This window comes from Vipera berus (genome assembly GCF_964194415.1).
Source record: "Vipera berus genome assembly, chromosome: 2".
In the NCBI taxonomy this organism is placed as follows: Eukaryota; Metazoa; Chordata; class Lepidosauria; order Squamata; family Viperidae; genus Vipera; species Vipera berus.
The window spans coordinates 188,745,554-188,761,871 of NC_138203.1; the positions used below are offsets into that span (position 1 = coordinate 188,745,554).

The following is a 16,318-nucleotide window of genomic DNA, read 5'->3' on the forward strand; positions in this document are numbered from 1 at the left end:
GACATCATTGTGTGTGTGTTTATGAATGTATATGTGTAGAGACACAGAAACGGATTCTGCCTTAAAGCCAGGTAATTAATTGGCAGTAACAGAACTGCATGCCATCTACATATTGATAAATATATGTTATTAATATATACATGCCATTTATATAGGAAAAATAATATAGATGATTGACACAGAAGAACACATTATTTCATATAGAAAAAATAGTATGGATATATAAATAAATACATTCCTGGTATTGCCTGTTACAATGATATTTAAATATGAAATTATGTACCCTTTGGTGACCTATTTCCCAGCAAAGATCTGGTGGTTTCAGATTTTAAATACCTTATTTAATTTCACAGAGCCACCAATCATAAAGCCATATGAACTGATAACTGCCACATCAATGGATGTGTTGCATGAATAAATACAAAATTGAGTGAATATAAATAATAAAAGTTCACTTCTGGAACAATCTCTCTCTGATATATGAGTTTGTTTACCAGAAATATGAAGTATCGTTTTAAAAATGATTGAAATCATGTATGATATTCAAGATATAGATAAATCACCAATCTCTGTCAACTTTTTCATATTTTAATGCTTATATTTGTATAGAATATCATTGCTTTATAGACGTACTACTTGATTTATAACAAATAATTTACATAATGCTAGAATCAAGCCAGTTAAGCCTTTTCTTATAGCTCAATGTTTATATATTCATCAAATAAGAAATAACTTGGCTTAACTGTAAACATATTTGTTAATTGATTAATAGAAGGTGGTTGATCAATGTTTACTAAGCTGTAAAACAAAATCAATCTTTTGGTAGGTTGATGATGTAGAGGTACAGTAAATCATTTCCCTGAACAACTGAATGTGCTCAGTATCCATGGATGTTGATTTTGATAGAAAAGAAAATATCTGGACTGAGGTATAGGAAATGATTTTTGAGCATCTTTTCGTTTCTACTGCTTGGAGAATGACATGCCTGCCTGAATAGAACTTTCAGCAGCATTTTGTTTTAGGTTTTGCTTAGAATTGAAAACAAGCATTGGATAAGTTCATACTTTATCATGCTACACTGTCTAAATTGAACTATTATGCTTCATAATTACACTCTAGGGCTTGATATGGTTTGTGAGCCCACCAAGTACATATTTCACTGTAGGTATCTCAAAAGAATAAATTTAAGATTTTGTTAAAGCTAGAATCTTAAACACAGACTAGCAGTCTCACCCAGAAAGGACATTAGGAAAGTAACTAGTAACTATAACTTTTATGGATTGGTTGCTGATGCCCAGACAGAAAAAACAATGATTTTAGGATTTGTGTTTGGATAAAGGGGGGGGGGGAGATGGGAAGAAGTGAATTATGTGTATAATCATATAGTAGAAATGAAAAAAAATACTTTGCTTGAACTTGTTACAAGAAGGATCAGGAGGTGTTTTTTTTAAAAAAAATATTTTTCCCCTTCCTTTGTTCTTTTCTTTTCCTTCTGTTCTTTTTCTTTGTACTTTGTATTTCCTTTTTTAATATTTTTTATTCTTATTTCTGAGCTTAGTCTGCATTATTGTTTAGTGTTGCAAAAATTTTGCAAAATGTTTTATTGAAAATGTTTTTAAAAATTGACTGAGTTTCTGTTCTATTTTTAAAGAATCTCTCTCTTCTTGAAGTGAGATGGATCTTGAAAGTAAAAGACATGATGGAATCACTGGGAGCTTTCCATGGTGCTGCTTTGTCTTGTGAGGTTAATGCAGAAGAATCAAGTTGCAACTTCTTTTGGGACATTCAAAAGTTATATTACCTGTCTTTGTGTGTATGTATTTATATCTGCACACATTCATGAAATAGAGGTACACATGTACACTTGGCATTTCTTCAGATTTTCACAAACTGGGAAAAATCATTAAGCAAATAAGCAGCTAATTTTTCATATTGTTTGAAAAGACATAATACCACAGAAAGATTAATAAAACAAATCAGAGAACAGATCACCCACAGTGGGGAAAAAATCAATTAAAACACATTTTTCTATGCAATCGCCTTTAGTAGATACCTGCTAGTTAGGATAATATCACTTAACTGTTGCATTTTTTTTCTGGAAATAAGGTTAAACATTGAGACAGAAAATATGAAAATATCAAGCAAAAAATCGCATTATGCCACATTCTTGCCAATTAAATCAGAGATGCTCAGTACTGGATATGAGCAACTGATTCTGACAATTCTTTCTTATCAAACACTGCTTTTTCAAAGAAAAACTGACTAGTAGATTTTAAATTAACTTGAAAACAATAACAAACATAACTTTTCATGAAGCTTAGTTCTTTCCATATGCATAAGTTATAAGGAAGTCATTCTTTAGGTACTGAACAAATTAAAATACCAATAATCAATTGCACTAAATGCAAATACTATAACATATGAAAGCAGCAATAGCTATGTCCTTTTAAATTTGTCTATTGAAATAACTGGTTATAGTACTAGGGATTTCTGTTTTGGGATGCTATTCTAGATCTGTGGTGGCAAACCTATGGCACACATGCCACAGGTGGCACGCAGAACCCTCTCTGTGGTCACATGTGCTGTCATCCCAGTCCTAGGCCTTCAAGTTGGGTTTTATAAAACCTTTTCGCTTTAGGCCACCGCTGTGTGCAAAAAAAAAAGGTTCAATCAATCAATCAATTTCAACTTCTTACGGGGAAAAAAAAGATCTTGCAAAGTTGGAACTGATTGATTGAACTTTTTAGTCCCACCTAGTCTGCTGTTATCACCACAGCCATGCCTACCCAATGGGCCACGCCCACCCAATTGGCCACACCCACCCAATGGGCCACGCCCACCCAGCACCCGATGATACATAAGTGGGTTTTGGGTTGCAGTTTGGGCACTTGGTCTCTAAAAGGTTCGCCATCACTGTTCTAGATGATAAGCATCTAGAGCTTTATATCTGGTGCCCCTAGTAGACAATTTATATAAATCAATATTGTGATAGTAATAAAAATTGGGGGAACCATTCTGTATCCAACTTAATGTGATTGTTTGATTGATTTCTTAATATAATGATCAATCGTGTTATTTTTTTTAAACAACAAAAAAGTTTGGAGTTGAAATGTCAACACTGTGTTGTTCAATTTTATAAAAAATGTTTTTGATAAAGTCATCAAAACTTTTGTGTGAACATAGTGGTCATAAGAACACCTGTATTTCTAGGGTCTGTTAGCTGATGGTAAAAAATAAAGCAAGCAAAAAGAAGGAATAAATGAACAAATTTCTAAACAGATAGGAAATTTTTAAAAAATGAAGTTTCTTTTCTGCTGATAATAGTCTTTTTAAACTTGTTCATAAATTATCTTTGCAGGAAAGTAGTGCACAAGCTTGTGAATGATATTTAGGGTGGAAAAGCTTGAAAAACTCTAGAATAGGGGTGTCAAACTGGCAGCCTGGGGGCCAGATGTGTCACATGCAGGCCATGCCCACCTCGGCTCCACAAAGGCAAAAAATGTTGTGATATGTCACAATATGTCATGTGATGCGATCAAGTTTGACACCCATGGTCTAGAACAACCTCTTTAAACTGAGTAAAAGGTTAACCAAATGGCCAACTCAGTTGAATTTAAGTAGGTTTCTTTAAGCCTGCAAAAGAGAATGGATATACACAGGATATAAACAGGTCCCCATAAATGGTCTACTTAACTGAGGGTCTACTATATCTATTTTTCTTTTCATTCATTTAATTAATCCTTTTATTTCATTTACAATTTATTTCACTTATATTTCAGGTTGCTATCTTCTGTATGCCATGATTGTTACTGGTTTGGTTGAGAGCTATTGATCTTTGCTAGCCATCATAACTTTGGTCAATTGAATCTTCTGCAGTTGTAAGACAAGGAATCGAATTTAGATCAAGTGCCTGAAAATCTGTGATTTACTAACAAGTTAATCTCATTTCTGTCATTGTTTTCTTTAAAAATTCATTTTGAATTTAATCCTTAAAAATAAGCAATATAATTGTTTTTGGGTCAACCCTAAGCATCAATTAAATCACTGGTTTTATTTACCAGTGACAGATTCACACATACTTATTTAACATTTTAGGATGTCATTTTGCAAAGTTTGAAAACTCATTACATAGTTGGTCATCAATACCTGCTTTCAACTCTACATGAGATTAAACCAAAGAAACTGACTTTGACATTTTTTTTATTCCATGTTATTATAAAAGCATGCTGTGCAATAGATGAATATAATCCAAAAAGATAACTGTCTTATGTTCCAGAGAAAAACCCACAAATTTCTATTAATTTTAAAATAAAAAGAATAATGAGAGGCACTGAAGTCTATATGTTTTAAGAAATGAAACATGCACATACACACAGAGAGAGACACATACACACACATTATACAGCTATTCCAATTAATGCTAGTCATTTTGACAGATCTGTCTCTGTTTTGTCTTTCTCTCAAAAACCAGGGTAATCTTGTTTGCAATAGTGATACTTACAACTATAGAAAAAATCAAGAACATGAAAAGCAAGTTGAAGATCTAACCTAAATTTAGTGTTATATCCTTATATTCCCTAATCCATGAAAATAAACTTGGGTGAAAATACTAAAGATGTATGAATTTACATGCATTTTTAGGACTTTCCCCAACTTTATTTTCATGGATTAGGGAATATAAGAATATAACATTGAATTTAGGTTAGATCTTCAGCTCGCTTTTCATGTACTTGATTTTCTTTGTAAGTATAATACTGTTGCATGTAAATTCATGCACATTGCATGTAAATGCATGTAAATTCATTTTTTAGTATTAAAACTATTATATTTTGCTTTTTCATTTAATATCAATGGAATTAATAAGCAAATAACATGACTAGTTTCTTGGTACCACACTTTCACACAAATTTTTAACAGCTCTTTGAAACTGGCAAGTGATTAAAAAACAGTATTAAAAATCACTCTGAATGTTTAAATTATGAATGATAATCATTTCACACAGCAACTGATGTGTTATTAGTAACTCAAAGCAACATTTTTGAATGGGAAAAAAGCAGATTGTTATTTCTTGTGGGAATGACGGTTCTCCCAACCAACTTTTGCTGCTTTTGTATGATAAAGTTTGATGGCTAGAATGTAGAAAAGAATACATATTAGGAATTAAATTAAAATTTTCTCTTATTCTACTCTAAAATTCAGCACAAATTCTTTATTATTATTATTTTAAAAATCCCAAGTGATTGACTACTATACTTTGTAAATGTTAAGGACAGATGATAGAAAAAATGATTTATTAAGTTGGTTGATTTATTAAGCTGGTTGATTTATGAAGGTCTCTTTTTTGAATTTATGTTGACTGTATGTAGCCTTAAAAATAATATTTAAATTAAGGATAACGTCTGGGAAATGGATACCTTCTCTATCATATACTGTACATGACGTTTAGAGCGCATTTTATGGCCAATTCATGCAAAACTCAAAGGGTTCACATACTTTTTCTTCCAACTGTAGCTTTCAAGAACATGGCGTACATGACATTTCTGTCTTGACTGAATTACACTACCAGAGAAAAGGATACAAAGGCAAGAGTTCCTAACTATTTTTATGATAGTTATTTAAGAACATGTTATAGGACTTTTTGCAAAATGTTGCTGATTCACAAATAGCTAGCATAAAAAAAATAAGCACCAACCTAACAGAACGTTATGTGTTATTTCCTTCTAGCCACCGTATCCTGAAAAAAAAATCTATGCAAATCTTAATTTTTGTCCTCTTTCTGGGTATGTGGACATGCCCCCCAGTAATGTCATGGTCTCCAGATACCCATAAATTTTTATTTCATAAGAAAGCTGATGTTTTACTTGGGACGTAGTGGAGATTATAGACGTTGCTGAAGACTGATGCTTTTTTTCTTTCTTGCCAGCTTCAATTGTTTTAATGGGTTGTTTTAATGGAAACAGGTCAAATTGGAAGCTAGTAGTATATGGGGTGGGCAGGTGGACCTCTCCTGAACTTTTCCTTAGGTCACTAGGGTTAAGATACTTACATTTCCACAATATTGTCTGGTAGGTTGCTTGGAAGTTCAGTTAAGCCCTTTCCCCGACAGTCCACGATACTATTACTGCAAGTGCAAGCAGATGGGCAATTGACAGAATTGGCATTGCAGGATGGTGGTTCAGCATGTGAACCTGAATAGGAAAATAAAAATAAAATCACTATTTGAAATGTAGCATTGTTTATATCAAAATTTATTAGCCTGAGTGGTGTTATAGGCAGGGCTTTTTTTCTCATAGAACGCTCAGAACGGAGTTCCAGCACCTTTTTTGGATGGAACCTTGTAGGGTAGGCAAGGCGGATTGTATGACATGTGTGAGTTCCGGCACCTTTTTCTTTTACGAAAAAAGCATTGGTTATAGGTAGTCTAACTGATTACTCCCTTTAGATGTTGTGAAAAGCTATCAAAGAGAGAACCCCTTCTTGCAAAGTTATTGTCCTTTAAATATTGAATATTTTATGTACTTGAATTACTTCCTTCAATGTATTTGTTCCAGACATGTTGCTGGAGCCAATCTGGAGAAGCTCTAATGTAGAGGAAGGAGAAAACGATGCCACAAATGATATTATTTTATTATCAGAGATATGTCAGTTGATACAATACTTAACAATGTAACAAAACAAAATCTTACATGCATTTCTATAGTAAGAACACAGGAACCATTCTCTACATATTTTTAAGATTAATTTTAATAATCTTCCCAGAGTCTAAATTCTGTTCTTCAAAATACTTTCATGTCTATTGAGGACTGCATTCTGTATTTTAAGAAAGGAACAAAGTACTAATTTTTATTGAAATTAGTTAAATTTTATGTGAAATTTATACTTCATCTGGAAACAAACTAGAATCCAATATGGCCTATATCAGGGGTAGGCAACCTCGGCTCTTTTATGACTCACAGCATAGCTGACTCAGGAATTCTAGGAGTTGAAGTCCATGAGTCATAAAAGAGCCGAGGTTCCCTACCCCTGGCCTATATCAATTGAAGTTTGCAGACTAGATCTAAAGGCAGCCTCATCTAGACAAACCTGGATGAATTAGAAGAGGCATCAGTGTCCTAAAGTCATTTTAAGCCATAGCTCATAACTGTGCCTCCTGAATTAATGCTTCTTTCCCCCCCCCCCTGGAAATGCTATTCATAAATATGAGGATTATTAGGATATTGATAACATTTAGTTCCAAATTATTTTTTAAATACAATCTCTTTTATTACTTTAGTTTCAAATTAAAATGTTTCTATATCCTATTTCTTAAAGTATAAATTATTTAAACACTATGTAAGACAATCATATTTCTAATATATATTTATAATAAAACACAACTATACATACAGAAACATACAGAAACTAGCATGTTAAACTTTAAAGAAAGGATACTATTTCTTGCAAGGTTTACTTATCTAATTGTTTGTTAAAGCATTTATTTTTTTTTATTTCTGGGTAATACCTTTTTTGTATTGAGATGAGGACATTTTTGTGCACACTATTTGAAGGGTTTTTTTTTAATTACTAAGGCAATACTGATTTACAAAATAAACATTCAGGAAATATCTCTCCCACACACAACAGTCATTTTCCAAAAACATTGTGCATATATTATTGGAAGATATTTTTCCACATTTATTTTGAAAAAAAAACATTAAAATGCATTGAAAAAAGTTTGATGTATCATTAATAGATATCACTGAAAAATTCTCTGAAAAAAGCAATAATAGATTGGATTAGAAAATACATTTCTATATACATATGTGGTTATGAATGGTATCAGTTGAAATATAGGTTCAGTTCCCTAAAGATACAAAACCTATACAACCTTGCCTGATATATCAACAGTGTATTTGTTTCTTGATAAAAGAAATAGAATTACTGGGATATTTTTACTGTATGTTTTTGAAATGTCAGAGTTTCCACTGAGAATTCATGGCTTTGACACTTGAGATATTGTTAGCAAAAGTATGATTGAATAGAATAGAATAGAGCTGGAAGGGACCTTGGAGGTCTGCTACTCCACCCCCACCCCCCATTTAAGCAGGAGAACCTATACCATCTCAGACAAGTGACTGTCTAGCCCAGGGGTCTTCAAACTTGGCCCTTTTATGACTTGTGGACTTCAACTCCCAGAATTCCTCAGCCAGACATGCTGGCTGAGGAATTCTGGGAGTTGAAGTCCACAAGTCATAAAAGGGCCAAGTTTGAAGACCCCTGGTCTAGCCTCTTCTTAAAAATCTCCAGTGATGAAGCACCCACAATTTCTGGAGGCAAGCTGTTCCACTGGTTAATTGTCCTCATTGTCACTCCTTAATTCTTGGTTGCTTCTCTCTTTTGTTCAGTTTCCAACCATTGTTTCTTGTCCTGCCTCTGCTGCTTTGGAGAATAACATGACCTCCTCCTATTTCTGGCAGCCCGTCAGATACTGGAATTCTACTATCATGTGACCCATTTCTTCTTTTGTTTAGACTAGCCCATGGCTGGCTCAGGAATTCTGGGAATTGAAGTCCATAAAAGAGCCAAGGTTGCCCATCCCTGGACTAGCCATACCCAAGTCCTGCAGCCATTCTTTGTATATTTTAGTCTCCAGGCCTTTGATCGTCTTAGTTGCTCTTCTCTGAATTTTTTCCAAACTCTCAACATCTTTTTTGTGATATGGTGACCAAAACATGCTGCAGTATTACTAGGGTTTTATAAAGTGCTACTAATACTTTGCATGATCTTGATTCTATGTCTCTGTTTATAAAACCCAGGATTGTATTAGCTTTTTTGGTTGCTGCTGCACACTGCTGGCTCATAGTCAAGTGATCATCCACTAGGATTCCAAGGCCCCTGTCACAGTTACTGTTTTTAATCCAGGTCTTGCTCAATATGTACTTGAACCTTTGATTTTTCCTGCCTAAATGTAAAACTTTGCTTTTCTCCACATTGAAACTCATTTTGTTGGACAGGGCCCATTGTTCAAGTTTGTCAAGATCTTTTTGGATCCTGAGTTTGTCTTAGGTGTTGGCTACTCCTGCCAGTTTGGTATCATCTGCAAATTTGATGAGTTTCCCTTCATTTCCCTCATCTAAGTCATTTATGAAGATATTGAAGAGTACTGGGCCTAAGACGGAACCTTGTGGTACCCCACAGCTTACTTCTCTCCATGTGGATGTAGTTCCACTGAGGACTACTCATTGAGTACGGATTGCCAGCCAGCTACAGATCCATCTGGTGGTGATGTTGTCTATTCCACCTTTTTATAGCTTACCAAGAAATTAAAAGACGCTTGCTCCTGGGGAGGAAAGCCATGGCAAATCTAGACAGCACACTTAAAAGCAGAGACATCACCCTGTCAACAAAAGTGCGTATAGTCAAGGCTATGGTCTTCCCAGTTGCAATGTATGACAGTGAAAGTTGGACCATAAGAAAGGCTGAGCGCCAAAGAATTGAGGCCTTTGAACTGTGGTGCTGGAGAAGACTCCTGCGAGTCCCTTGGACTGCAAGGCGATCAAACCGGTCAGTCCTAGAGGAGATCAATCCTGATTGCTCTTTAGAAGGCCAGATTCTGAAGCTAAAACTCAAGTACTTTGGCCACCTAATGAGAAGGAAGGACTCACTGGAGAAGAGCCTAATGCTGGGAAAGATCGAGGGCAATAGAAGAAGGGGACGACAGAGAATGAGGTGGCTGGATGGAGTCACTGAAGCAGTAGGCGTGAGCTTAAATGGACTCCAGAAGATGGTAGAGGACAGGAAGGCCTGGAGGAATGTTGTCCATAGGGTCGCGATGGGTCGGACACGACTTCGCAGCTAACAACAACAACAAGGAGTAGGTTGTGGTCTACATTGTCAAAGGTTGTCATCTCTCTTTTGATCTTTCAACATGACTTAGGATGTATTGTTGTAATAATTATTATTATTATTATTATTATTATTATTATTATTATTATTATTGTTGTTGTTGTTGTTATTATTATTATTATTATTATTTAATTTCTATACCGCCCTTCTCCCGAAGGACTCAGGGCAGTGTACAGGGCAAATACAGTAAAAATACAATGTACAAAAGTTAAAAAAGAATTAAATAATACAGCCCAATTCCAATAAAATTAATACAGTTAATATTAAAATACCCCAAACTTATCAGACCAGGCCGGCTTGTTCAAATAAGTATGTTTTTAGGTCACGTCGGAAGGAGAGAAGGTCGGGAGCTGTCCGGAGCTCCACCGGTAAACAGTTCCAAAGGTCTGGCACGCCCACAGAGAACGCCCTCCTCCTGGGGGCCGCCAGTCGACACTCTTTGACCGACGGCACCTCTGTGGGAGCGCACTGGACGAAGGGAAGTCGATGCCGGCAGCAGGTGCTCCCGTAGGTAATCCGGACCCATGCCATTTAGGGCTTTATAGGTCATTACCAGCACCTTGAATCTTACCCGGAGGGCAACCGGAAGTCAATGCAGCTCGCGGAGTAGAGGTGTTACATGGAAGTATCGGGAAACCCCCACCACCACTCACGTGGCTGCATTCTGCACCAGCTGAAGCCTCCGAGTAGTCCTCAAGAGCAGCCCCATGTAGAGAGCATTGCAGTAGTCCAAACAGGAGGTCACGAGCGCATGAGTGACTGTGCGCAAGGCATCTCGGTCCAGATAGGGCCGCAACTGGTGCACCAGGTGAACCTGGGTGAAGGCCCCCCTAGTCACAGCTCCTATATGATCTTCCAAAGAGAGCTGTGAGTCTAGGAGGACACCCAAGTTGTGATCCCTATCTACGGGGGGTAATATCTCACCCCCCATGGTTAGAAATGGAATAATCTGAATTTCCCGAGATGCCGACACCCACAGCCACTCAGTCTTGTCAGGGTTGAGCCGAAGCCTGTTCCTCCCCATCCAGACCCGAACTGCCTCCAGGCAATGGGACATCACATCAAGGGCATCACTGGGGTGGTTTGGAGTAGAGATGAAAAGCTGGGTATCATCAGCATATTGATGATACCCAACCCCAAAACCACGAATGATCTCACCCAGCGGCTTCATATAGATGTTGAACAAGAGAGGCGAGAGGACTGACCCCTGAGGAACTCCACAAACAAGAGGCCTCGAGATCGACCTCTGCCCCCATGCCAACACCAACTGCGAACATCCCAGAAGGTAGGAGGAGAACCACTGAAGAACTGTGCCTCCCACTCCCAACCCCCTGAGACGCCGCAGCAAGATACCATGGTCGATGGTATCAAAAGCCGCTGAGAGGTCTAATAGGACTAGGACAGAGGAGCAGCCCCTGTCCCGAGCCCGCCAGAGATCATTCACCAGATCATTCACCAGATCATTCACTTGTAAAAGAAATTAATGCAGGCATGATAGAATGAACAGTTCCAGTCCATTTAAAAAAAGTTTATTTAATGAAGAATGCTAAAGCAAGAGCACCACTACAGAGAAGTTCTATGATCATGTATGGGTTTTTGCACTTCCTAGAAATATCAGAATCCTGTACACCACTTTGTGTACTTTATATATATTCCTTATGCAACATGAAAATAATTCACCTTTGCATAGTAAGCTGGTCCTGAACTTAAGTACAATTTCAAAATCAGTTTAAAAAATTTAAATATCACAACTGTGTTGTGCAGCGATCATATTCTATTTTCTTTTGCCACAATATGTATCTACTATGCATTAAATTGAATGCCAGAACTTTACATACATTTGCTAATTTATTCCATAAATTTGTATGCAGGTCAGACATAAAGTTCAGAAGGCATTCTCCTGAGAAATAAGAGTATATTATTTGTTAATTAGTCTTTTACATTAATATGATCTGAACATTAAAAAAATCCTAAGTATAGAACCATTAGCACAGTCCAACAATTCAGAAAGCCTAGGAACAAATCACAGTAATTTAAAATATTATTACTCTATTTAACTGAGGCACGACTGAATTGGAATTGGCACAGTGACATTTAAAAGGACCAACATTACAGTAGTTTATTTCAAGTTAATGTGAAGACTAGTACAAAATGAGAGAAGAAAGTGAAATAATGAGGTATTACCTGTACAGACATATTCTTTTTTCTGAACATCAGCTACATTAAACCCTCTCAAGTGAACAGGTGCCATGCAGAAGGTGAATTGTCCAACCGATCGCCTCTGACGCAGCCAATCTGAAAGCCATGCCAGGTGACAATCGCAGTATAAATAATTGGAATGAAGCCGCCTACAAAAGGATAGAGCAGGATTAAAGTCAGGCTTGCATTCCTCCTCATGAAAAAGGAGACAATGACATTAAGAACCTTTAAAAAAATAATCATTCTATGTTTTGCATTGCTTTTGTGAATAAAAAAAATTGGCTATAGAACTGGAAACTGGAAATATACTGTATGGCACATAAGTAAGTTTATTTATTCATCATGATTGAACTTTGATAACAGGAGACTTTTGCTTCCTTGTTTTTAAAAAAATGAATAAGTAAAAGACAACATTCTTAAAAGGTGACAAAAATGTTCTCTTTGTAGTAAAAACAGAAGGGTAGGCAAACTTTTGGATTCATCCTTTGTATCACACTCTCTACCCAACCCTTCAATCTTTTCTCAGAGGCCTGGAGAACTTTTGAATTTGTATGGGAAGTGCGCAAATAGCTGCACAAAAATTGTTGAAAATGTCCTTGCCTACTTGTTGTTATCCACAGGACACCAAGTAAATGCCATCCAGACTAAGCCTTTCCCTTTTTACATGCATAAAATTAAACAAGGATGGTTCATATGTTGCAACAACTCCTTACTTAAAGAATATAAATGACATTTTGATACTGGAGCCCTTTTGTCTTGTAAAGCTGCACGTATTTTGTCACATTGTCTGGCAAAAAGTTCCTTTCTAAAAAAACAAAAAACAAAGTAGCCTGAAAGTGCAAATAAACTATCAAATATTTCATTTCTACCTCTATGAGTCATGACAGGCAGGCATTAAAAGCACAGTTCCCATGACAATGCTGCCATTTCTGTTGGACAGGGTTAAACAAAGCCATCATTCTGACAGACTAACAGCACGTAGAAGGCTGACAAACATAAAGTGCTGTAAAACATAGCCAGATCCATCCACAAAATAAATTAAGCATTTCAAAGATCTTTATGCCAGGCCACTGCTGTTGAGTTCAGCAGTGGTGCCCAAACTGACAGTCTCCAGATTTGTATGTTTGCTGATGGCATGCAGGAACATTTTTTTTCCCTGGGAAGTTTCTAAAATTTATGTCCTTGCTAGGCTCAATAAAGTCTGAGGCTCCTGACTGGCAGGGCAAAGTATGCTAGCTACCTAGCTGTAAAAATTTCAAGTTTGATTTTTCTAAATCTCTTCATTGTCATCTAATAATTATCCATAATACTGAAGCTCGAATAGTACTCCCGCTATAAAAAGCATATATATCTATTTATTAAAGACCAGGCAAGGTCTAGAGAGAATGGGAAAAGACTAGTTCATGAGATTCACATTCAGATTTAATGTTTTTTTGTAAAAAAAAAAAATATTTAGCAGCTACTAAGCCAATTAACAGTACAAACTATGCATATTTACTTGTAATTGATCTGCTTAAAATAATGGGATTATTTTATTATATTTGTCAGTAACAAACCCTGAACACATTTATCTGGCACATCTCTAGTTGTATAAAACTAGTTTCAATTTTTTTTAAAATAGCATTTTTATTTTTCAACGCTCAGTACCTAGGGCTGCATTTTGGGGTTTACACCATATTATTTCTGTTGGAATTCTGCAACATATTGAGTGCATTTAGAAATTTTCCCTTGAGACAAACCAGTGGAAAACAATCTGTCAAGCTTTAACCATCTTATAGAAATATAAAACTATAATAAGGACCAACTGGAATAGAAGTCTCCAATACATGGCATGTGTACTAGAATTGTTTGGGTTTATTTTAATTATCAGAAGGGGACAGCCTAATACCGCTGCAGTCATTAATTGTGGCAAATTCATCAGGGAAGTCAATATTAATAAAATGAGACAAAATGAATGCAGGTTAATAAATTCTATAAATATAGCTTTCTAATGGAAATGAAAGCAGATCAATGCACAGCAATTCTTATTAGTTCTAAATGAGGATATTTATACAAATACATAAAACAAACAAACTAAAAAAGAAATTAGGAAAGGCATTGAATAATAGATTAATCATAGCAAGACACATGTATTAAGTGTTGCACTGTTATTGCACAGTTTTTCTTAATTTCAAATGAGCTTGAAATTAAACAAAGTATTCCATCTTCCAGCCATAATGATTTATTTCTTAAAACATGAAAGGTTGAAATTGGCAGTAAAGGGTTATAGTAAATGGAAATATTATTAGTCACATCTTTTTGTTTGTTTGTTTTTGTTTTGGTCTGAGGAACAATGGAGACTGCAACAAAATGGATGAAACATAAAATGAGAAATGTAACCTTTTTATATCATTCCGGTCTTACAATTTTCATTAAGAGCAAGACTGCTAAGAAGCTTCATAAATTATTTCACAGCATACATGTATTGAAAGAGCCCCTTTAAAATGAATGTAACTGGTATTTATAGCATACAAAAGATGAATGAATACGGTATACTTTGTAATTTCTAAAGGTGTACATTTAGTTACAGCCTAAATTAAATTTCTAGAATATCATTTTGCGTCAGCATTCAAGTTTCGTAAAATGTAATTGTTAAAATTCAATATAAAAACTCTCTCTGAAATCCCATTTATGACTTCTTTCTCTGTTTTCCCCTTTAATTGCAGTAAAAGGAAATTAGTCAATATAAGTCTCTAGGGAACTACATACAAGGCCATCTTTTAAATTAAACTAAAAGGAAAATGGCAGAAGACCTTATCAGCTTATCACATTTACGGATCGATTTGAAATAGTCAAGATACAAGCTTAGGATATTTCCATGAAAATTCACAAAAATATAAACACCTTTTAATTAACAAAAGCTCATATGATGCCAAAATCTATACTCCAATTTCCTAAAACGTTTCTCCTTTGGAAAAAGATAGTTTTGTTTTTCCTATCTCAAACTTTATCTGTGTTGACATATGGAGTGGAGGGTTTTTTTAGAACTTAATTTATTTCTATAGAAAGGTAGGGTAAACAGTGCTCTTATCCCTGTTTCTCCATCTGACAAAACTCAGTAAGAACAGTTCTTTCTAGCAGCTTTCCTGTAAGATTTAATTCAAATAGGGGCATCCATGGGCCCTGAAGATCATTGGCTCATGGGATAATGCAATATAGGATCTCTCTTTCTCTCTTTCCCTCTCTCCCTGTCTTTCCCCCTCCCCCTCCCTCTCTCCCTCTCCCTCTCTCTCACACACACATCCATTTATGTGAATTTCACCAAATTAGACTTTTACGCCTCTTAAGGGGGGAAATGAAAACACTGAATGATGGATAAACAAAAAAACAGAATAATGTTTCTGCATAGCATTAATTAATTCATATACTGTAAGTCTAAAACCATAATAAGAGCCAATGATATCACATATATATTGCTAATGCTACAATATCTACAAGCAGATTACACTTGCACAATTTGTAATACTCTAAACTGGAAAGTCCATTAGAAATAAAATGTAAGGATATTCTTGCATTTTTTGCACTTAAGAGATAGGCTACAAAGAGCAGCCCCTTATTGATCTTAGTGGACTGACGTGCATGCTGAAAGATACTATTTAACTTCAAGTTTCACAAATCTGTAATAGAAGAATTCATTGTTAAATGTGTTGAGAAGAAATAGTCTAAAACTACGGCTGCTCTTAATATGTGATTGAACCAGAGGAGATCTCAACACTGTTAAAATTAAATTACACCAATACTTAATTCCAAATATAATTTATAAGCAATAAAAATGAAAGGCATTCAAATATGAATCATGAATGTATTCAAGGGAATAAGAAAATAGCTTTCCTCTTGAGGCACTCTTGGCTTCTTTTACTGTACATATGTTCAAACAATGTTGGGAATCTTCAAAGCAGCTATGCCGTATCTTTGAAGGAAAAGATACTTAGAACAAAAGGTTCAGAGATGCTTGTTGTTTCACAAAGCACTGCTCCAAGTAGTTTGTGAAGAGCTAGTTATTCTCAGCAGTGTGTTCACATTTGTGTAGGTTAAGTTGTAAAATTCACTCTGTATAGCTAAAAAGGATATATGGAAGTTGTACATCTGGTGCATGAGAGGTTAAGAATGATTTAGCATTTTTGAATGACAATAGGTCAGCATTTCTTTGGTTAGGATGAATTCAACAGACAATCATATTAAGCCATAATGTGGT

At 35.5% G+C, this 16,318-nt stretch overlaps 1 protein-coding gene across 1 annotated transcript in view; it reads right to left on the bottom strand.

Annotated features, from left to right (window-relative positions):
• The window catches only part of SLIT3 (slit guidance ligand 3), a gene marked incomplete at its 3' end in the record, with an annotated part of 569,754 nt that overhangs the window by 195,812 nt on the left and 357,624 nt on the right, over positions 1–16,318 (bottom strand). Inside the window, exons 8-9 of the mRNA XM_081320704.1 lie at positions 12,070–12,233; positions 6,047–6,188 (exon numbers count right to left, since the gene is read on the bottom strand). Of these exons, the coding sequence (XP_081176830.1) occupies positions 6,047–6,188; positions 12,070–12,233 (306 nt within the window). The remainder of the gene's footprint in view (positions 1–6,046; positions 6,189–12,069; positions 12,234–16,318) is intronic.